Source organism: Prionailurus viverrinus, chromosome X, assembly GCF_022837055.1.
Source record: "Prionailurus viverrinus isolate Anna chromosome X, UM_Priviv_1.0, whole genome shotgun sequence".
Taxonomy (NCBI): domain Eukaryota; kingdom Metazoa; phylum Chordata; class Mammalia; order Carnivora; family Felidae; genus Prionailurus; species Prionailurus viverrinus.
The window spans coordinates 55,393,924-55,417,490 of NC_062579.1; the positions used below are offsets into that span (position 1 = coordinate 55,393,924).

A 23,567-nucleotide genomic window follows, 5' to 3' on the forward strand; every position below is an offset into this window, starting at 1 on the left:
AAACCTATCTCTAATCACAGATTGGATTAAATGACAGTGTATGAGGTCATTTGGATATTTTTTATCCTCCACTCCCTCTCCCAAATCCCTTTATCAAGGGTCATTTTGTTTTGCTCCAAGGATTTCCTACTTCCTGCAGAAGAGGGGTTCAGCCCTAGTCACAGAGTCTTATACAAAATAAAGACAGTGGACAGATAAGTAGCTGATGATTCATGTCCAGGGGGATAAAGACTATTTCAGCTGTCTGTGCCTCCTGCCACTGAGCAGCTGTTTCAGCTGAGCATGCCTCCTGCCAATGACCCTCTGACCTAGGCCTAAGCATGCCATAATCCTGACAGCCTCCAGACCTTTACTCATGCTCTCCTCTTAGCTGAGAATGCCACTCTTCTTCCACTCCATTTATCTAAACCATGTTCATTCTTCAAAACCCCTCTAGAGACTCCTGGATGACTCAGTTGGTTAAGCATTGGACTCTTGGTTTCCGCTCATGGTTTGTGAGTTCAAGCCCCACATCAGGCTCCACAATGTGGAGCCTGCTTGGGATTTTCTGTCTCCTTCTCCCTCTGCCCCTCCCCTGCTTGTGCTCTTTCTCTCTAAAAATAAATAAATAAACTTTAAAAAAACCCTCTTTTGCTCTCTCTCCTATTACCTCTTCCAGGAAGCACATCAGTATTTGGCTTCTTAACCTCTGCAGCACTTAAAATCTATACCACACAATTTAGTATTTAATTCATCAAACTCTTAACCTTCTGTTGCTTCATGTAAGCTAGTTTATGCTCCACAATAATATCAGCAGTATCCTTCTTGACCTCCCTCAGGACACTTAGCATAAGCCTGAGCCTGTAATTAAGGCTCAGCAAAGACATGCTGGAGATACTTGTTCTAGAAACAAAATCAGGGGTTTCCACTATTTTTTGCATAACTGGCTAGAAAATGAAGTGCTCAGACACAGCCATAAAAAAAACAGCATCCTGGGGAGCAGCTACCAAAGACACCACATGTATTCCCAGGTCATTGAACTACAGAGTGTCAGAGATTAAAGGAATCTTAATCATTTACTCCCAAACATTTAAACTGGGGTATGTATACTTCTAGGGTTCCATGGCAGTGTGTCAAGGGGTCCACAAAGCCACAGGATAAATATGACATTCTTCCTTAGTGTGTCAATTTTACTAGAGTGTAAGAAATTCAAAATATTTCTATATTAAAATAAATATGGCAATATCATATAGGAAAATGCAAACTTTGCATGCATTTTTAGGATAAAACATGAGGCCTCAAGGATGTTTCAAGCTTGAAGTAGGCTGCTTTGGGTTATCCCATTCACCCTTCTCCCCTACCCATGCTGGGGATTTCATTTTCCCTCTCCTTTGTCATTAGGGCTACTTCAGTTAAAACATAGAAATTTGAGGAGACTGATCTAGTCCTTCTTTTCACAATTAGGAAAACTGAGGCCCACAGATGAGAAATAATTTGGCCAAAGCCCAAGACAGTAAGTTCAGCAAGAGCTGGGACCACAATGTACCACCATCAGAATGTACATTTTTTTCCTAGTGACTTGCTCCAGTAGCTACTGACTGGGAACTACACTTCTCACTACTCCTTGCTAACTCTGTTCTGCCCCCTTGGACCCTTCAGCATTTTTTTTTCTTTGCCAAGGGTTATACAACCTATCCTTAGGGAAGCCTGTGGCACCAGCAGTTCTGAGAGCAGGCCAGAAACTTTAGTCTCTTTCTATAGCTTCAAACACAGTAAATAATGCTGAATTTCCCAGAAATCAGAGTGTAATTGATGAGATTTAAATCCCTCACATAAGCAGAATAAAGTTCCCAGTTTTGGGGAGAGAGGAAGCAAAGCAAGGAGACAGTCCTGCTGATTGAAGGCCATAGCCAGGAAACAAAGAGCTGATCTTGAGACCCTACATTTTTCCTTCTTTTATGTGAGAAAGAGATGCTAAAAGGCTACCTCAGCAAGGCTGCAAGAAAATGGGGACTTCAGAGAAGCCCCCCAACTGGCTTCCTATCTCGTGAGGTGAATCTTTCATCAGGTTGTGGGACTAAAATAATCATCTCAGGTTAAAAAAAAAAAAGGAAGTGACTTTGGATTCAAATTAACTTAGCTTCACAACCATCATATATATTCTTTGGGCAAATAAGCAGGAACTGCCTATAGACTCACATACTTTCATCCACTTATTCACACCCTAAACAGATAATGCAAATTGTTACACAGACATACGCAAGTTCTTCTGCACAGTGTCACAAACACAAATCTAAGCATGCATTTGTGTTGGGAAAACCAATACAATCATAGTTTCTGACCACACTTCTCTCCCAACACCGAGCTCTGAACCTACACATCCACCATTAATACTCACGTTCACCGTCACACACATAAGGTTGAGAAGTGACCCAGGTTGCCAAAGGTTAGAGCCACATTCCATGGTGTCCCATTCCTCTCAAAGAACTAACAGATCATTTCACAAAGATGTCATCACCTGCCAACTAATGGCAAGTGACAGCCAGAATAAATGGTTCATTACCCACCTCCCCCCGCCCATTGCAGGTAGACCCATGGGAGAATAACAGCAGAGACAAAGGAGACTTCAGACTTGACTCTTACTGTAGGAGACTGACCAGACAAGTAAGATTGGGGGCTTGTTCCAGCCAAAGAGCTGGAACTCTTTGGGCCCTAGAGTTGGGGTGGGGAAATCAGAATGCAGTCTGACTTTTTGCAGACTTCTCAAACTCAGCTGTGAATCATGTAGGGGAAAAAAGACTGCTCTTTTTGCCTGGGTTTTCCTTGTCTAAAAGGAGATTGGGTCACACCGTAACACTGTCTCTTTTGAACAAGGCCCCAACACTTTTCAGAGTAGTGTAGTGATCAACAACATGGACTCTGAAGCCACTCTCCAGGGTCTGAATTTCAGCCCCAGCTCCTATAATATGTATGACCTTGAGCAAGTTACTTAATTTTTCTAGCCCTCAGTTTTGCCCTCTGTTAAAAAATGGAATAATAATAGTATCTATCTAGTGGTAGTGTGATGTGATTTAAATACGAAACACTTTTAAATAATGCCAGGAACTTAGAATGCTCAATATATGGAATTTACAAAACAGCAATTTCCTATTTTTCTCAGACCACCACCCTCGCATTACTTCCCTGCCTACAGAGAGGTGACGGTTTGGTTACCTCATTTCGGAGACAGGCCTCTAAAGCCCAGAGAGAAAAAGACTGGCCAAATATCACAGAGAAAGAATAATAGAATTGGAACTGATTGCTTTTGGTTTACTCAGCCGGTGTTCTCATCTCTCCCTTAGGAAAAAATGAGCATGGCCTGAGGAAACCTGGGGAGGAAATATGGGGCCAAGCAGGTTGTAAATAATACTAATAACAATGACCACTTAATATGTGCCAGGCAGTTTTAAGAACATTCTGTGTATTATTTCACTTAAACCTCACAGCAACCCTATGAGGTCATGACTATCATCATCAGCAGCAGCAGCAGCCAAAAAGAAGAAACTGAGGCTTCAACTCCTAGAATGGCTTTAAGCTGGGATTTGAACCCAGGCAGTCTGACACCAGAGATGAGGGTGCAACTGCCACACTGTACTGCTGTCCAAAAGACAAAGGAACAATATAAGTTCTTTTTGTTTTTTTTTAATTTTTTAAATGCTTATTTTTGAGCGAGAGAGAGAGAGAGAGAGAGAAAATGAGTGGGGGAGAAGAGAGAGAAGACAGAGGACCTGAGGCAGGCTCCCTGATCACATCCAAGAGTCCCATGCAGGGCTAGAACTCAGGAACCGCAAGATCACGACCTGAGCTGAAGCCAGAAGCACAACCAACTGAACCACCTGGGCACCCTTAAGTTCTTTTTGAGGTAAATAGATTGAGGCAGTGTAATGTTAGGGTTATGTCTTAACTTAAAATCAACAGTTTAAGTCCAACCTCTGCTACTAATTATTCAATATATTTGGGCCTCCGCTTCCTCAGCTGTAAAATGGAAATAAAACTATTTCTTAGAGTTGTGATAAAGCTTAGGGAGATAATGCATGTAAAGCACCCAGGGCAATGCTTAACCCAAGGTAAGTACTCGGTAAATAGGAGCAATTGATGTTATTAACTATGCTCCCTGCAGGATTTGCCTGGCAATACAGCTCCCCATGCCCCTTCTCAGGGAAAATAAATTAGAAAGGAGAAAACATTTATAAGCTGTAGGGAAAATTAAGAACTGGCTGAGCAACAATTCCAGACACCCTTTCCTACCTTCTGGGTGTGTGGTGGGGTGGGGTGGGGGGTTGGTGGGAGGTGAGTACTAGCATTATTAACATCACCATCTCCTTCCTTGAGGAACAGATCCCAGCAGGCTGACCCCCAGCGTCTGGTCACTTATAGCCTGAGTGAGAATGCTCTTTTTTCTTAAAGAGTTTTCTTTTTCTATGTCCTTTTCACATAGGCTGTTTTATTTTTCATATCAACCCTATGAGATATCGGAAAAGGAGGATGGAATCTCAGGTGTGTTGAGTGTCTTCTATGTTCCAGACAGAATACTGGACACTTTCCATCAGTGATTTCATTTCATCCTCACAATACCACTGTGAAGTTAACCTCACTTTAAAAGTGTTGTCCTGGGGCGCCTAGATGGCTCAGTTGGTTGAGCATCCGACTTTGGCTCAGGTCATTGTTAAGGTCAGGCGTAGGGCAGGGTAAAGATAAGAGTCAGAAGCTAAAACATTTTAGCAGTCAAAGGCTTTATTGGGAACTAAGGTCTCAGGTGAGGTTCCGTGACTCAGGGGGAGAGAGAGAGAGGACTCAGGGAAGTCCCGCCCAGGTGTGGTGGGGTAGGGCTTTTAACCTGCAGCGGTTCCAGGTTTAGGTCCGGGTGGGCCTTTTTCGCGCCAGGTCATGCTGTCGCTAGGTGATTGGTTGACCTTCAATTCGTTCTGGCGCATCGCTTGGGGCTTTCCGTTGGGTTGCTCTGGCAAGATGGCTGTCCCCTCCACTGTGGTTCCAGGGACATCCTAACATTCCAACCTCTTATTGGTGATAATGATCTGGCTGCTTCCTGCGGGTGTAAGGGCGACATCATGGTATGTGGGGTCTGAGGTTGGAATGCGGGAATATGGCTGGACCACCATCTGATGAAATGCAACCTGGGAAACTTCATGAATTCGTTTCCGTATGAAACGGAGAAAACAAGGTAAGAGCATAAGTATTATACAGATAGCAACTAGTGGGGTGACTATGGGGAGGAGCCAAGTTAGGAGGGGTGATTGCCACCAGGAAGTTAGGGGGTCTGAGGATCCTGGGCAGGCAGATAGGGTTTTTTGGATTTCTTCTAGGTGTTCTATATTAGTTTCAACTAAGCCTGATTCATTGAGGTAGTAGCAACATTCCTCCCTCAGGAACAGGCATGTTCCCCCTTTTTCTGCTGTCAGGAGATCTAGGGCTCATTGGTTTTGTAGAGTGACCTGTGCTAGGGAGTTGATCTGCCTTTGTAAGGTGGATAGGGAGGTTGCTGAGGCTTCTATTGAAATTTGGAGCCTGACAGATCCCCGGAGGAGCTAATAGAGTGTATTAGGGAGCTGGTCCCAACCCCGGCAGCCAGTAGGGAAGTGACCAGGGATAGTCTGACCATTAGTGAGAGGAAAATGGCTCATTTTTGGAGATGGAATTCGAGGAGTTGATGGAGTTCTTCCTGTCCGTATAGGGTGAGTTGGGGGATGATGGTGACTGGGAGACAGATAGAAGCGTTTTGGGGTGTTTATAAGCTATTCCGTTGCACCAATAGAATCCCCCTGGGGGGGATTGTGGCTAGGCATAGGCAAGGGGGAGGGGCAAGTTGGGGAGGCATAAGAAGAGTAGCATGTTGGGTGAGATGTGTTGTATTGAGGGGTCTCAGTGAGGATGGGAACCTGTAGGGAGATTTGACTTCTGGGGTGGTTGATGGAGTTAGTGGTGTTGGGAAAGGGGGTGGGTAATGGGATGGCTATTACTGGATCCCGCTGGAGGGATTCACAAAGAAAGCAGTGTGACAGGTTAGTTAAGCCTGAGTGGTTAAGCAGGACTGTTCCTTGTATGATTAGTGTAAGCCATGAGAAGGGATGTTGTGCGGGGGTTGTCTGCAGTTGGGTTTTGAGCTGGTTTCCTTGGTCCGTGATCATTTGGGTAAGATCTTTAAGGTTGGAGAGGGAAGGAGCCATTGAGGGTTTGTAGGTTCGATAGATGGGTTCGTAGGTTCCATAGATGGTTAAAGAGGAGACGGGGTTAGAGTGATGGCCATTCTGATACAGTGTGCCCCTTGTCCCAGTTTGCCAGCAGATATCCCATGGATCAGGGATAGTAAGGGTAAAGTTGCTACCTTGTAAGCAGAAGCAGCCCATATTTTTCCCTGTGAAACAGTTTTGGCTGAGCTAGTGCATGTTACAATAGCTACAGGGGCATCCTCCATATTGGGTGGGGGAGGTTTGGGAGCATATACTGTTGGTTTGGTCATATAAAAAACAAATAGCTGGCTGTATGTGTGCAGCGGCTTGGAGGGTGTTGATTTGTGGAAGTAGGGTGGCAGGATTGAGTCTGGGGGAGAGTTGGAGAGATATTTCAGGATTTTCAACAAAGAGCAGATGGAACAATTGTATACGTGATGGGGAGAGGTGTGCCAGGGCCTTATGTGTAAGGAGATCAGATAGACGGTGCGATGAGAGTACCATTAGGGGGCAGTGTAGGGTGAGTTTGAGTGCCTCTTTGGTTAGGGCGGCTGCTGCTGCAAGTGCTCTAAGGCAGGGTTGCCACCCCCTGATGGTAGGGTCCAGTCGTTTAGAGAGGTTACAGCTTGTAACTTGGGGCCACATGGTTGGGCTAGGAGCCCTGTCGCAATTTCAGCCCTTTCATCTGTGTATAAGAGGAAAGGCTTTGAAACAATGGGGAGGGAAGGGACCAGTTGAGTGACTAGAGATGTGACCAGCTGTTGGAAGGCCCTTGCTACCGATACCAGGCTGGAGAGTGGGCCTTGGGGGGTTTCCTTGGCTGCTTTGTATAGGGGGGCTGCGTGTACAGCAAAGTTAGGGATCTAGTGCCGGAAGAAGCCCATTAATCCCAGGAAGGAGAGGATTTCGTCTGCATTGGTAGGTGGGGACAGAGTTTAGAGGGCTTGGAGACGGTCTTGGGTTAGGGCCTTGGTGGTAGGTGTGAGTGAAACTCCCAGGAACGTGACTGTATTAGTACAGATTTGGGCTTTGTGTGGGGAGACTCGATAACCCAGGTTAGCCAGGGAGTTTAGGACATGGATTGTATCTTGTTTGGTGTGGTTGAAAGAGGTTCCACATAGTAGGAGGTCATCTACATATTGTAATAGAGTACAGTGACTAGAGAGTGGGGCTTTGAGGAGATCCTTGGCCAAGGCCTGCCCAAAGAGATTGGGACTATCACGGAACCCCTGGGGAAGTACCTTCCATGTGAGTTGGCAGGCCTAAGAGGTGACTGGATCTTGCCATGTGAAGGCGAAGAGGAATTGGGATTCAGGATGTAGGGGAATAGTGAAAAAGGCATCTTTGAGATCAAGCACTGTAAAATGGGTTGTGGACGGGGGAATTTGGGAGAGGAGGGTGTATGGGCTGGGCACTACTGGGTGGATGGGGATTACAGCTTCATTGATTATTTGGAGGTCTTGTACTAGTCCATATGAGCCATTAGGCTTTTTTACAGGCAAGATCAGGGTGTTACAGGGGGAGTGACATGGGATTAGGAGGCCTTCCTTGAGTAGGCAATCGATGATGGGCTTTAGGCCTAGTCAGTGGGTGTGGGAGATTGGGTATTGGGGTCTAGATGGGAATTGCGATGGATTTTTGAGTTTAATGAGGACAGGTTGGTGGTGGGTGGCGATTGTTGGGGTGGATGTATCCCATACAATTGGGTCTACTGGGAGGTCTGGGTGTGGGTTGAAGCTGTGGTCTGTGTTGTCTGTGATAACAGCCAGTAGAAGATGAATGGGGGAGGGAGAGGGGCAGATAGCTGATAGGTGTATAGAGGCTCCTAATTTATTGAGTATGTCTCCGCCCAAAAGGAGGACGGGGCAAGAGGGGATGACTAGGAAGGAGTGGGAGAAGTGGAAGCCATCCAGGCAGCAGGTGAGTACCGGTGTGCATGGGGGAATGGAGGGGGTGCCATTTATGCCCATGACTGAAACAGAGGACAGCGTGGTGGGGCCGGAATAGCTCAGCAGGACGGAATAGGTAGCCCCTGTGTCCAACAGAAAGGAGATGGACTTAACCGCTACATGGAGTTTTACCCTGGGCTCAGCGTGGGTCACCGGAGTTACTGAGTCTGGGCCTCATCAGTCGTCATCCTCCATCTCCAGCAGTTGGAAGGCAGAGTCCAATCCGGGTGAAGCCTCGCCACGTGGAGGCATTGTGAGTCTGTCGTCCCCTGGGGTTAGGACAATCGGATTTCCAATGGCCCATTTGTTGGCACAATGGGCATGGACTGGTAGGCTTTTTGGGATGGGGACACTGACGAGACCAATGGCCTTCTTGGCCACATTTAAAGCAAGGCCCCGGAGGGGGCCGTGGTCCAGAGGGCTTTATTGTGGCTGGCCTCAGGGCAGCTACCAAGGCTTGGGTAGCTGTAATTGTACCTTTTGTTGGAGACAGGCCTGTCGCCATTGTTCTTGAGCTTCCTCTCGGCCATTAAAAACTTTAAAGGCCATATTTACCAGGTCGGCCATGGGGGTCTGAGGACCATCTTTGGCCTTTTTTAGTTTTTTTTGGATATCAGGGACTGATTGGGAAATAAAATAGGTAGCCAATACGGTGGCCCCAGCGGGGGTGGTAGGGTCCAGTCTGGTATACCGGGTAAGTGTCTCTGTGAGTCGGCTAAGGAAGGCTGCAGGGTTTTCATTGGGGTCCTGTATTATTTCTTGAAGTTTGTTAAAATTTACTGATTTGTTTGAGGTTGCCCTCATGTCTACTAGTAGACACTGGATCATTTGGTCCCGGCACTGGTGACCATTGCCTGCATGTTGGTAGTTCCAATTGGGGTCGGCCGCCAGGACAGCATTGGCGCCTACGGGCATAGTGGGGTCAGTCATGTGGGTTTGGTATGCATGTTCTCTGGCTGCGGCCTGGATGCGCTCCCTCTCCTCAGGGGTGAGGGTAGAGGTGAGGATTACATGGATGTCATGCCATGTGAGACTGTAGGCTTGGGCAAGGTATTGGAATTCCTTAATGTATTGGGTGGGGTCAGCCAAAAATGACCCTAGCCGATTTTCAAAGGCTGATAAGTCTTGGAGGGAGAAGGGGACGTGAACTCAAACTAGGCCTTCAGGTCCTGCCACCTCTTGGAGAGGCAAGATGGCTGCTGGGGCCTGTTCGACGGGAGGGGCCTGAGCACGAGTTTGGGATGATATGGAAGGTGAGGGCGGGACGGCTGGAGGTAGGGAGTACGGAGGGGGGCAAGGGCTGGTGGGCGGTGGACCATATCCTCTAACGGATCGGAGATCCGGGAAGTTGGTGAGGTGGGGTCGTCGGGGGGGTTGTGGGTGGGCAAGGAGCATGCGTGCAGAGGGGCAGGAGGAACATAGGTTGGGGCGAGACCTGAGGTCCCAAAAGGCCATGACGTAGGGTATTTCTCCCCATTTTCCCAGCCGATGGCAGAAATTGTCCAGATCGGTTAAGATTTGGTATTGTAAAGACCCCTCGGGTGGCCATTGAGAATCATTGTCTAATTTGTACTGAGGCCAGACTACAGTGCAAAGGCAGATGAGTCAGTTACGACGAAGTTCGCCTTGTAAGCCCAGGAGCCGGAAGTTTTTTAACAGACATGGGGGGGGGGGGTGGTTAAGAGATCAAGGTGGTTTAGACTCATTACTCGCCATTGGCGTGGCAGGGCGAGGCACCCCTCGTGCTGCAATAAGGGGCCTATTGGCGTGAGGGCCTTGCGGCGTGCAGAAGAAAGGAGACTGACTTGCGAGACGTCTCTCGTGGGTGTCAGCTATAGTTGGAGGAGGGAAGGAGGGGTCTGTCCTACTTACCAGCTCCTGTAGGCGCTTGTGAGTAGGGTGGTTGGCATCTGGCTTGGCAAGGAGGGAGCTCAGTCAAGGGAGGCGAGCTACTACCTTCCCCCCGGGTTTCAGCACCAAATGTTAAGGTCAGGCGTAAGGCAGGGTAAAGATAAGAGTCAGAAGCTAAAAAATTTTAGCAGTCAAAGGCTTTATTGGGAACTAAGATCTCAGGCGAGGTTCCGTGACTCAGGGAGAGAGAGAGAGGAGTCAGGGAAGTCGCACCCTGGTGTGGTGGGGTGGGGTTTTTAAGCTGCAGCGGTTCCAGTTTAGGATAGGTCCAGGTGGGCGTTTTTCTCGCCAGGTCATGCTGTCGCTAGGTGATTGGTTGACCTTCAATTGGTTCTGGCGTGCTGCTCAGGGCTTTCCGTTGGGTTGCGCTGGCAAGATGGCTGTCCCCTCCACTGTGGTTCCAGGGACATCCTAACAGTCATGATCTCATAGTTCATGGGTTCAAGCCCCACATCGGGCTCTGTGCTGACAGCTCAGAACCTGGAGCCTGTTTCAGATTCTGTGTCTCCCTCTCTCTCTGCCCCTCACCCACTTGTGCTCTGTCTCCCTCTGTCTCAAAAATAAATAAACATTAAAAAAAATAATAATAATAATAAATAAAAATAAATAAAAGTGTTGTTCTGAACCCAGTGAGGGTTGCTTCTTTTCTTATGTACATTTTCCTTTTATCCCACATATCCAGCACAACCCTGGCCAGAGGTTGTGTGCTCTTGAGGATTTTCTATAAACCAAAATATTCTGAAATCTCACTGTCCTCAATACACTGATCTTTGCATAATCCCAAAGCCCATAAATTGAGAGTAATTTGTCCCCAGTGGATCTGAAATCAAATTATGATTTTGCTTATTAGCTATATGATTCTGTGCTAGTCACCTAACCTCACCTCTAAAATGGGGATTTGATACCTCCTACTCCACAAGGTTGTGAAAATTAAATAACTTTCATAAAAGTGCTGTCAGTCAGGTCTCTTTATGGAAACATTTAAAATAGAATCATCAGTCAGCTTAATCTCAGAAAAGCCCCAGAAGGGCAATAGAATGCCTATATCCCTGATCTTCGATCAGGTAGGACTCCAGATCTGCAACTGTGGTTGGTGACTTTGGGAATTTTGGGGGACAACAAATGCAGAAATTCCCTGAAGTGATTGTTGAGGAAATGGCCTTTCACCACTGTCAATGTGTGATTTATATCATCATGGAGACATCTAAATCCTTTACAATCACATACTGCACAAAGCAGTTTCACCTATATTGTTTCATGTAACATTCACTAAAGCTCCCAAGAATTAGTCTTTGTCATTTAAATTGTCCCACTTGCTTTGTTACTCCTTTCCCCTTCTTGGAAATGGCCCATCTGAATTTGCAAAATCCTTCCCATCTTCCTTTCAAGGCCCATCCATTATGAAGGCCACACTTTGGCCCAGAATCCAGTCCTAAATCCCCGAGATCAGTCTTCTTTCTGCTTTCTGAATTCATACAGCACTGTACCTTACACTACTTTGTATTCTAGTCATTTATATACTTGTCTTAACCTCTGCCCCTCCACCCTACCTTCTTACTAAATCCACAAACTCTTCAAAGGGAAGAATGAAGAAGGAAGGAATGATTTCTTTGTTTTATGTCAGTCTCACTTTAAAGATATTTTTATTATGAAATATTTCACGTGTGTGTTTATATATAAAGTAGAGGAAATTTATAATGAACACCCATGTACCCATCACCCAGCTTCAACAATTATTGCATCTATGCCTCCACTCCTTCTGCCTTCTCACTCTGGATTAAAGAAAATCCCAGATAGCCTGTCATTTCACCCATAAATACTCCAATAGGGACACCATCTTTTGCATTTCTGTGTTCCCTACAACAGGAAGATCGTTTTCATCTGTGCACCTTACTACTGGGAGCACATAAGATAATTTCTGAGCACCTACTATGTGCCATACCTTGTGCTTGGCTCAGGAGGTTCTGTCTGAGCTAAGAGGGCACACCAGAACCAAGCCAGGATGTTCCAAACCAAGAACTGCTACAGTTCCAGACAGTGAATATGAGGTGCACGTGGGAGCCCAGGATCAGGAATCAAATTTCACTAACTGAATTGAACGGAATCGGTTTTCTCTCAGGGACAGCCAGAGTTCGAACTGGTCATGGGACACGGGTTCCCCAGGAGGAGGCGCTGCAAAGGCGGAGGTGCAGTGGAAGTCCCCTGCGGGAGACTGGGAAGGCAGCCAGAGCCCGCTGAGGGTGCAAACTGCAAGCAACAATGCAGTTTAATAGTCGAACAGAACGCCGAGCGCCAGGGCCAGAGAGGGGTCCCAGGGTTCAGGTGTGGGGCAGGGGCGCAGGGACGCTGGACAGGCTGGGCACCTGCTCCCCAGGTCTTCCCGATGCTGCCGGTTGCCCTGAACTGCCGCCAGTTCCTGCTCCAACTGTCTCTGTTCCTGATAGAGTATCTCCAAGCAGGGCACGGCACAGAGCAAGGAAACACCTGTTTCCAACAAGAAAAGAGGTAGGGGGAAGCCCCCACCAGGCTTCCAATGGCCTCTCATCGGGTTTGCTCTCGGGAGCCTTGTAAAAGAGCGCCCAGAAAGCCAGTGCAGATCATTTTTCAAAAAGATCACTTTCTATTTCTTACTCCCCCTTACTTTTCCTAAGCTGTAAACGTCCCTTTAAAAAAAAAATGTCTTCTTTCCTCCGTGGGGTTTCCCGCTCCTCCCAGACCCCTTAAAGACTCCGGCTTGGTGCCCGCAGGGACAGCTACTACCCCCAACTTCACTCGCCTTCGTGTTTTTCACTTCCTCGGCTCCCGCCGACCTACAGGTGGGGACTGGGACTGGAGATGGGCAACAGAACAAAGAAACCAGGGAGCTCCTGTCCCAGGCCAGGCGCCCCTTCTGCAGTTTTCGACCAGCCGGGGAACAAGAAGGGGTCAGGAACGCGTGAACCCCCAGCCCGGGTCTCAAGCCACTTTCCGAAGGCGAGACGCCAGATGAGGCGTGGGAGGTGGGAACTGCCCACGCGCAGCTGACAGACCTCCACACCACAGGCCTGAGTGGCCGTGGGCGCCAACAGCCTCCACGCATTGGGCTCCGTTATTTCATCAGCAGTTTCAGAAAAAACTGCCAAAAACAGTTATGCCTCACTGCAATGTGTAGCTTTTCCCTGCCATTTTTTTTTTCATAATAAAAGAGGGAGTGAAGCTCGCTTGCTCTCTCCTCCCTCACCCCCTCCCTTCCAAAAGAGCCAAAAGGATACAAGGGGGGAAAAAAACCCACACACCAATCTCCGAGGGGATGCCAGTGAGGTGTGGCTTGTATTTAAATATCCAATATGTCAATGTAAGGGGAGTGGGTATGTATATAAAGTGCCGTTTGCATCTGATAGCTCGACCAAGCCAGCTATGAGAGGCCTAGGGAGATGGATGCGTAGGGGAAGCGCCACTTTGACTGAGAGAAAGGTCAGGAGCTCGTTGCCCCGCCGCTGAGAAGTTCCTTGGACGCGAACAGACGTCCACTGCAGCTAGGCAGAGCGCGGAGCGAGCGAGGGAGCGAACGAGCGCCTCCGAGTCGCCAGTGCTCGCTGAGGGGAGAGGTAGTTCGCGCCTCGCGGCCCCAGCTCGGCCCCGCGCACCCAGCCATGGCGGAGGTGGGGGGAGTCTTCGCCTCCTTGGACTGGGACCTGCACGGCTTCTCCTCGTCTCTGGGGAACGTGCCCTTAGCTGACTCCCCGGGTTTCCTGAACGAGCGCCTAGGCCAGATCGAGGGGAAGCTGCAGCGCGGCTCGCCCACAGACTTCGCCCACCTGAAGGGGATCCTGCGGCGCCGCCAGCTGTACTGCCGCACCGGCTTCCACTTGGAGATCTTCCCCAACGGCACTGTGCATGGCACCCGCCACGACCACAGCCGTTTCGGTGAGGACGCGGCCGGGAGGGACGGGAAGCGAGCGGACGGTTCTCTGGGGAACCGATGGCTCTGGGCTCCAGCTTGGGATCCGCGGGCTGCCCCCAAGCCTGTGCCGTCCGGGCCCGTCGAGGCGGGACACCGCCAGGGACGCGGGGCAGGCAGGATCGAATGGTGCAAACTTGGCGTCAGGGCTCCTGGCACCTTCAGAGGCAGGGAGGAGGCGGGGGCGCCTTGAGGTGCGGCCTCTCTTTTCCCCACTCCACCCTTCTTCCCTCCCCCATAGCGAGGGGATCATTCTGACAACGCTGCGCTTAGGATGAAAGCAGGTGGAGCTGGAGGAGGGTAGAAGCACCAGCTGAGGAGACTAGGGACCATGGCTGTAGCGCGGGGTCGAGCCTCAAGAGCAGCAGGGTTGTCGCGGCCGATTGTCTGGAGCAGAAGCTTCGTGGGCTATCGATGTGGTGGGTGGGTGGTCCGTGCCGGAGTGGCTTTTGGCTGACAGGGGGATCGGCAGCCGTGGCACCTGCCTGCCTCTGGCTTGCTCTGCCTGGAGTGGAGGCCAATCCCGGTAGCAAGGCATGAGCTGGGTGTTGGAGAAACTGGGAAATCCTCCCGCTGTCCACTGCGTAGGGCACAGCCCTAGGTCAGCTATTGCCTAGATATACCTCTGGACTCCTTGCCTCACAGGGAGGAAATGGTCTGGGGCCCAGTCCTAGGCCCACTCCCAGCCCCAGAAACAGGTGTCTCCTGGGCCCAGGACAGGAAATGTACAACCTCCATCCAGGATTTTCTCTGCCCAACACTTGGCAGATTGTTTAAAGAGCCTGTCTGACATACAAAACATAATTAGTATAAACCTTGATGTAGGATGGAGATCATTAGGTTTCGAAACAAATGTGTTCATTTCTCAGTAATTTGGCCATTTTTATTTTCAATTTCCTATTCTCTGTTAAACCATAATTCAGGTACTGTGACAGCTACCTTTACTTGGTAACCCCATCCCCCAATGCCCTATGGACCCTATGGCCCAAGGACATCTTCTATCCCTAAGCAGGTAGGAAGAGGCTTTGCCTACCCTCAGGCATGATACCTGTTCCCTTGTTTATCCCACCCTCCCCCGTTCCCCCCAAACCTCCCCATCTTCTTTTTCCCCTGTCTTGCTAGAGTTGCATCTGGAGTACACAGTAGAAGGAGAGGGGGGAAGCACAGAGGCTAGTTTCTGGGCAAGGCCAAGTCTAGCAAACAACTTAGGGTTGGGGCTGATCTTCCTTGCTGAGAGCAAGCAGGAACCCTAATGAGATCTATGTCATCTTGGGGGAAAAAAAAAACACTCACAGAGCTGGAGTACAGTGGATTGTGTGTAGGGTGGGAGTAATGGAGGGGTGCAGGTGCCTGTATAAATTTGCAGCAGGTCCTCAAAAGGGTGATAAGGTGGAGTCAGGGAAGAGGGAGTATTAACTTGACTCCTTTCCCTTCCATCACTTGTGACTTTGCAGTTCTTCGGAAGGAATGGGACCCCCACCCTGGCCTCAGAACCTCCCAAAGTCTCCCAGAAATGGCCTAAAGACATTGGAGTAGTCCATTCCTGATATATAAAAAGAGGAATCATGAAATGATGGAGAAATGTAGGGTGGGGGGCAGCAGAGGTGGAGAAACTGTGACCTTGGCTTCCAGCAGCTAGTGTTTGTCTGACTTTGTGCCTAAGCTGAGCCAAATAACCTACAAGGTCAACATAAATTAGTAATAGACTCTTAGGATAAGTGGTCTTTAATTACCTCCCTAAGGACACATCTTGATTTCTTTTCATCTCTCAGGCCTGCTAAGGGTAAGTTTCAGGAGAAATCAAAGGAAATAAAACTGGCAGGAGGAAGGGATGTTTTCATTGCTGCTTAACTGACTGCTTCATTTTTGGTTTTGCCTTTTAAAATAACACTGCCTGAGACCACCTCTGCACCACCTTTTCCCTTTCCTCCTTCCCTGGCTTCCTGGCAGTTCCATGTATTTCCTGTAAAGGAAATGATAACTAGTCAAAGCTGTCTCTTTGTAACCTCCTCTGCCAACTTTCAAACACACATTTATTCTTTCTTGGTTTAGCTCTTGGCAAAGAAAGAGGTGGCGTTTGAGTTTGCTAAGTCTCCTCCCTCCACATTTGAGTTAATCAGCCAGGGTATTCAATAAATCGAAACTTTAACATTCCATAAGTGCTTTGGCAGTCAACATTCCAGCAGGGTAAAGTAGGCCAGGCTTAAGATATAAAATATTATAGATTTCTGCTTGGGGGGAGGAGGTAGTCTCCAAAGGCCATGTAAAGTAAATAGCTATTTGTTGTAATTGGAGAGCAGGGCCCCCAAGGATTACCCTGGAATCCATGTGTTCAGAATGAGTCAGGCTGAGCCCAAGAGCAGCCACGACTCCAAATAATAACCTGTTGGCATAGCCTATCCTCCCCCCTCCCCCACTCCATTCTGCAATCAGTAGTCAGGAGTATTTCAATCTCCACTTGGCTGGTGGCATTCATGAGGTTCACAGGGATACTGACATTCCTGAGGGGCACCTGTGGACTGGCAGAGCTTGGGAGATAGACTGGAGGAGAGGCCTCACACCAGGTGTGATGAAGCAGGCTAATGCAGCTGGTTCAGTTTTTGAGTAATCTGGTTCTTATTTGTCAAGATGCCAAAGCAGCACTGTCTTGGCCCTGAAGGTCTGAAAGGATGGCTGAGGGAGCCAGGCAAGTCATGTAACCAGATTCAATGACATGTTAGCCAACCATCTAGCTAGGTTCTGAAGCAGTGGAGCTCAGGGCAGATCTGTTTTAACTGAGGTCATGGGGGAAAAGATGTAAGAAGAGCCTGTAAATTGTCAAGCAAAGGCCAGAGGCTGAGAAGGACAGGTCAAGATGAGGCAGAGTAGAGGGAGGTCCTGGACCTTGAAGGGGGTGAGAGTGCTGAGGACAAACATAGCCTACTTAACACTTTGCCTCAACACTTTGCTATTAACTCCCCTCTCCAACTGTAACTGGGAAAATGTGAAAATGGCTTGTTTTCTCTCTCCCTTCATGCTGGCTGAGATTCAGGAGGTTTAGGAATATCTGTTCCATCATCATGTGCTACTGGGTTCCCACAGTTTGAATCCAGCTAATAGGAAAATTGGCAATGAAAATGATGCCCAAAGACAGCTGGGCAGGGATGATTCCAGCTGTTGGAGACCCCTGTTACTGGACACAACCCAAATGACTTCCTGTATGATCTGTCCTTTGGCATCAGGGTTAACAGAGAGTTGGAGAAAAACTGTGGTGACTCAAATGGCCACACCTCTTGGGTTTCATGATTTGTTCTCACACCAGGTCTTGGCCAGTGAGGTCACAAGTTGCCCTCTGCTACTTAGTGAGCTCAGGGTGATCAGAAACATGAGATACTTAGAGAATGAGGGAACTAAGACTTGAAGCTCAGAAGTAATCTGTCTACGCAAAGCAAATAACTGAAGCCTCCAGCAGGTTGGTATCACTCAAAGTTTAGCACACAGAACTGAATCATGACCTGGTTTCTTTTTTCCTTGCCATACTGGCCATTCTCCTTTGAACACACTCCTGTTTTTCCATAGACCTCTGTAAACACAGTAGAACTAAAAACAGTACACTCAGTGTGGTCTAAGGCAGAACAGAGAGGTGGCTGTCTCCTCCCTTATGCCATTACTAGACCTCTATCAGTGCAACCTTAGATCACACTAGCTTTTTTTTCACATGAGCTTTTTGATAAATTTTAATTTTTACATGACTAGTTTTACATTAGCTTTTTACATTATTATGAACTAATGCATATTAGTTTTACATTATCATGAATCACGCATACTGATCTTATCCAAATCCCTTAACCATTGTTGTGTATGTTTTGTTAAGCCACATCTCCCCATTACAATGGTGGACTGACTTGTATTTAATGAAAATGCATAGAAACACAAAAGAATATAACATTTTTTTCAAGAAAATATACATGATTGCCTGAAGTACAGAGGGGGGTGGAAGCAGAGTATGGAAATAAAAAGAAATAGATAAATAAAAAGCCCTGGTGCAGACCAATTATGATAACAGGCAATAAAGCAAGGAGTGTGATTAATTCAACTGTCTGCACTTGTGGCTCACCATCCCCCAACAAAACCCCAAACACAAAACATCTTGAGTAATCAGTCTGGGGACCAAAGTGCAGGACTTTACATTTATTCTAATTAAAGCTTATTTTGTGGAGTCAGTACATTTTTCCATCCTCTTGAAATCTCTTCAGATTTTGATTGAGTCACCTTCTCAGCTGTACATCTTTTGGAAGTAGAGTAAGCAGTTTCCCTATGTCCTCTTACAAGTCATTTATTAAAACGTTATACAAGGCAGAACCAAAATCAGACACTTGTGCAATGCAGCTAAAGGTTTTGATCCATTAAATCACTTCCTCCTTAACCCCCACTTGACACCAGCTATTTGCCCTTCTCTTCCTACCATCTTGTGTCAATGTGTTTTCCCAAAACTCCTTTCTTGTGCTATAAGTGTTAGTAACAACCTGATTGATAATAAAATGTAAAGGATTTCAATGTTAGGGCACCTGGGTGGCTCAGTCGGTTGAGCATCTGACTCTTGATTTTGGCCCAGGTCATGATCCCAGGGTTGTGGGATGGAGCCCCATGCCAGGCTCCATGCTGAGTGTGGAGCCTGCTTAAGATTCTCTCTCCTCCCTCCCTCTCTCTCTCTCTCTTTTGGTGGCCAAAGCCTACACTCTGAGTGTTCTATACAATGGCAGCAGAACATTTTACATTCTTCAAATAGATCCAAGTGGGCCATGGAAACATGTGCCCTAAAGCTGCAACAGCTGCACACCTATCTGGCAGTCCAAATCACTGGGGCTTTTCAAGAGACTTCCCACTGGAGTCTTGAATCTGATTTACAAATTAACCACTTAATTTTTAAAGTGATCTTTAAGGCATCAGTTCCACTCCCTATGTAGATTACATAGAATATTGTTACCCTTAAGAATTGAATTTTTGGATAAGAAAAACAGCCAGATATGAGCTCATTTCATACCTTTGGATGTCTCTGTGAGTCAATCATATAAAGTTTTGGTCTGTATTTTGAAAAACACGGTTAGAGAGAGAAACATCAAAGAGGAATCTACTTGACCATTGTGTTTGTATCCATGGAACAACAGATTGTGCTACCTTAGGACAAAATTGTAAAGACTTCAGCATCACCAGGATTTCAGTTCTGGGTCCATTTTCCCTCTTAGAAGTTGATTTCTTTTTTCTTCCTACTGCTGCTGAGTAAATGAAAACATTTTCAAATCCTCACCTCTAACCTTGTCAGCTAGAGGGATGTTTCTGAATGTCTTCCAAACTTTCCCCTTAAAGTTGCAACATCTCAAATCAGTATTAAGTCCAGTATTACCTGCCAACTCTTGGCCATGGGTAAAGTTAAAATTCTAAAGAGAGAAGGATAAAATGACAGGCTTGTCAGCCTGGGGCTGCCCTGGCTAAGAGCATTTTATAAGAGAAGGCTCTCACCAGGCCATATTTTGCCTTCTGCCATAGGTAAGAAGAACAGACTTAGTGAGTGGCCTGTGTGGCCTTTGTTAGAGTCAAGTACCGGCAGTTGACAGCCTCATGTGGCTTTAAGGACATGGGAGCTAAGAGGGTGCAAAATGAATTCAGCCTAGAGGACAACAAGGTAATGCTATGTGCTCTAGGGAGGAGGGAAGTGACTTTGGAAACATACAGAAATCTAGCCACATTCTTCCATTAATAAAGTACCCTCCCATTTCTTGAACTGTTGGTATTTAACAGCAATAGTACCTTGTAATTATGAAGCTTTTGTAGCCAAATCCTTCACATGGTCTCTTCTTCATAATATGTCTAAGCGTGTTGAGTAATAGGTTGTTCCACCCACCTTACAGATGGAAAAACTGAGGCCTAGAGAGACTCAGTATCTTTTCTGAGTTTCCGTTGTTGCTGCACAAGATGGTGTCATAGGAGTTGGGTATAGATGACTGGTAGCTCATGTCACCTGAATAGCTTCCTCTTGGCTTGATGTCAGTAATGGAAATGGCATTCACTTTTTTGCTCTAGGAATCCTAGAGTTTATCAGCCTGGCTGTGGGGTTGATCAGCATCCGGGGAGTGGATTCTGGCCTATACTTAGGAATGAACGAGCGAGGAGAACTATATGGGTCGGTAAGTTTAAGGTTTTCTTTTCATCAGAGGCTATTACCACCAGTGTTTGGACTATGTAAGGCAAACGTATAAAAACATTTATCTAGCACTTGAAATACTTCTGTCAACTGTGAAGGATTAGTGTCTTCTAGTTGCTTCTTGGATGCCTGGGAGCTTGCTATATAACACTTTCACTCATTCAGTTCCCATCAAACCTTAAGCTTTTCTGTGGTACATTTGCTTTCACCTTTTCCACTAGACAGCCAGCTAGTCTGATGATAATAGTAAGCTGTGCTGGTTTGTCAATAGATGGTAAGGGTTTGGGCCATTTACTCCCCTGAGGAGCACCTCTGAATTTTAACGGGTGCCTAGAGGAGTAGCAGACTAGCTGGCACAAAAATAGGCAGTGGAAGAGCTGCCCTTCAGATTGAGATTCTGAGATTAAAAACACAGCCCCTGATTTCCAAACTGCTTCAGCTTAATTCCAGAGGCCAAATGAAACAAACAAATGAAAAGTGAGGGTTCCAGAGTCTGGTGACAGGCTTAAGTCCCCAGCTAGGACTAGGTTGGCTGCAGTACATGTTCTCCATTCTGGAAGCTAGCCCAGAGCTGGGGAATGGTGAGTGACTTTGCTGACCTTAACCCTTTCAGGGTTTGGCTTTTGAGCCACATAACACACTTTCTGGCTGCCTACACCCCATGAAATCAGAGCACATTTTTCCCTGACACCTAAGAGATAGGCCTGTCCCCAGCACTTGGTATCAGCAACCACAGCAAGTAGTATGCCAGCTGGATCAAGTGTGAGAAGGGGCAGAGGCAAGAGACCTGCCTCAGGAGCTGCTACCTTGAAGTAGCCAGATTGGAGGAACTTTTCAAGGAGATCTTTTCTGAGCTTTTCAACTGACAGCCCTGAGGCCCTTCATTAGGAGAGATCACAACTCTCCTCCCATGGAGCTTTATATAGATCCAAGGCCTTTGCCTGCTAGTTGACATGGTTGTCTGTAATATCAATGGATTTGACATTATTTGCCCTAAGTAGGTAGAAAATTAGGGTGCCAGAAGAGCATTGGAAGGCCATAGCAGAAATTCTCAGGCTCAAAGAGCCCAGTGAGACCATCTCCTTTGGTCTCCTGCCTTTAGGAAAGATCTCTCCTTAAACATTTCAGTGTGGTTCATGAAAGAAGATGAAGGCAATAAGGACAGGACTGTTTTGTGCTATTTGGAAAGAAGACGCCTCAGGAATACTGTGAGATAGGACTGAAATTTTCTAATGTCAGTGTGCTATTGATATTTCAGCAAGCCGGGACGGGAGAAAGAGTCATATAATAGGCTCTGCTTTATTTTCTCACCCTCACAGAAAAAACTCACACGTGAATGTGTTTTCCGGGAACAGTTTGAAGAAAACTGGTACAACACCTATGCTTCAACCTTGTACAAACACTTGGACTCGGAGAGACAGTATTATGTGGCCTTGAATAAAGACGGCTCACCCCGGGAGGGATACAGGACTAAACGACACCAGAAATTCACTCACTTTTTGCCCAGGCCAGTAGATCCTTCTAAGTTGCCTTCCATGTCCAGAGACCTCTTCCGCTATAGGTAATGGACCCCTAGTGTGACCTCTGTGACCCCTAGGGCCACAGTTGTCTCTGCAAGCACTATACTCATAGCTTTTCAGTCTTCTTTCCTATAAATTTAGATAACAGAGAAACACTTAATGTTCAACTCAACCCAACTGTTCCCTTGTTCAAAGTGTATATCAAAGTTGGGTTATTTGGGAGAGGGATGTGGGAGGATGGGTGGGCTACAGGGAATCTTGTATATACTTATTTCTTTACTCATGTTCTTTCCCCCGAGGTGGCACGAGAAAGAATGGGGGCCCCTGCCAAGGGCCAGGGGTATCTTGCCCCACAATCCACCCAAATACTTTGACAATGGGTAAATGAAAGACCAAGGAATCTGCCATAGATGCTACATACAGAGCTTTGGGAAAGTCTCCTTAAAATCCTTGGGGCTATGGCCCTGTTGCAGGTCATCCCTGCACTGGCTATGGAGATTTATCATCTGTCCCGACATGCAGGTTTCCTGCCATTGGAACTGGGAGATGGGGTAGATTGTGAGAAAATGATATTAAAATGTAAGCATGGATACTGTGCATAAGGACAAACTATTTATGAAATGTACATGCTATTTATTTTATATATTTATTTATTTCAAAATAATTTTATTTTTAATGAGAGATGCTATGACTGGATTTTCATCAGAAAGAATAAGGTCCTACTGAAACAGGATAAATGAGTTATGAAAGGCTTTTATTGGCAATAAAATTTTATATTGTAACCATTGTCTAATTCTACTGAGTTATACATTTAGTGGGATTAGAAGGTTGGTTATACATTTAGTGGGATTAGAAGGTTGGTTACCTTCTTTCTCTCCAACTTATTAGAATCTCCTGATGTCAGCATTATGCTGCCTAGCCTAGAAGACTTATCAGCAACAATGCTAGCATTATTTAGGGGCCTTATCTGAAGTCCTTTCAGGTTCTAGGAGTTTAAACTTAGTGATGCATCAAAGCTTCAGGAAGGCCTGGACCAATAGCTCTTACAGAAGCTCCTATTTGTGCTTAAGACAAGGTGTAGATAAACACCCTTTTGGGATTTGGTTAGGCCTCAATGCCTGAAGGTCAGAAACCCTAATTGGTGGCTTCTTACTTTAGATATGAAGAAGAAGTGATTACAAATAAACAACAATCAGTAAGGACACCTATTTTTTTTTAACCAACTTCCCTTCTGGAAGTGTTCTCCCACTCCCTCTCCAATCCACCCCCCATCCCCTGCCAGTGCTTCTAGAGCATTCTGAGAAGCTGTTAACACACTTCCCTAAAGAAGTAGTTCTCAGAGTATATGGTCTCTTGACCAGTAGCAGCAGCTGCGAACCTGTTAGAAATGTAAATTATCAAGAACTACCCTAGATCTACCAAGTCAGAAACTCTGGAATGTGGGGCCTAGCAATCTGCATGTTAACAAGCCTTCCAGAGGATTTCTGTGCAGGATAAATTTTGAAACCCAGTGCCCTAAAGGAATGGTTTTCAAAAATAATTCTTTCTGAAACTGAATGGCTTATAAATAAAGTTTTAGGATAACCTTAGTCCATAAAACAAAAGTAGAGTTGCTCTAGTTCGAATGGAGATGGCATTCCTTGGAACTCCCTCTTCTCTAGAGCAACCCCTGATATATCATGGTTTAAAATCCCTGGCCTCTTTACTAATATTTACCGAGGTAGAAGCATAGGGTTATTTGAATTTTCGAACCAAATGGTGTCAGGATAAAACAGACAAGAGAATAAATGTCTCATTGCGTACTCAGGCCCCATGAAGGACTGGTGGGAAAAGGTTTTGGGCTTAGGCTAGTACCTTGAT

The 23,567-nt window shown here is 46.7% G+C and overlaps 1 protein-coding gene across 1 annotated transcript; it reads left to right on the forward strand.

Annotated features, from left to right (window-relative positions):
- The first annotated feature begins 13,698 nt into the window (after positions 1-13,698).
- FGF16 (fibroblast growth factor 16) lies at positions 13,699-21,752 on the forward strand. Its single transcript, XM_047844634.1, has 3 exons — positions 13,699-13,972; positions 20,067-20,170; positions 21,507-21,752. The coding sequence occupies exons 1-3, from the start codon at positions 13,699-13,701 to the stop codon at positions 21,750-21,752; spliced, it is 624 nt and encodes a 207-aa protein (XP_047700590.1).
- Positions 21,753-23,567: the final 1,815 nt, after the last annotated feature.

Bases quoted from the DNA above. Each gene is read 5' to 3' on its own strand.
- FGF16 (XM_047844634.1), top strand. From the start codon at position 13,699: ATGGCGGAGGTGGGGGGAGTCTTCGCCTCCTTGGACTGGGACCTGCAC. The intron at 13,973-20,066 runs GTGAGGACGCGG...TTTTTGCTCTAG, and splicing joins CCACGACCACAGCCGTTTCG to GAATCCTAGAGTTTATCAGC. The intron at 20,171-21,506 runs GTAAGTTTAAGG...TCACCCTCACAG, and splicing joins GAGGAGAACTATATGGGTCG to AAAAAACTCACACGTGAATG.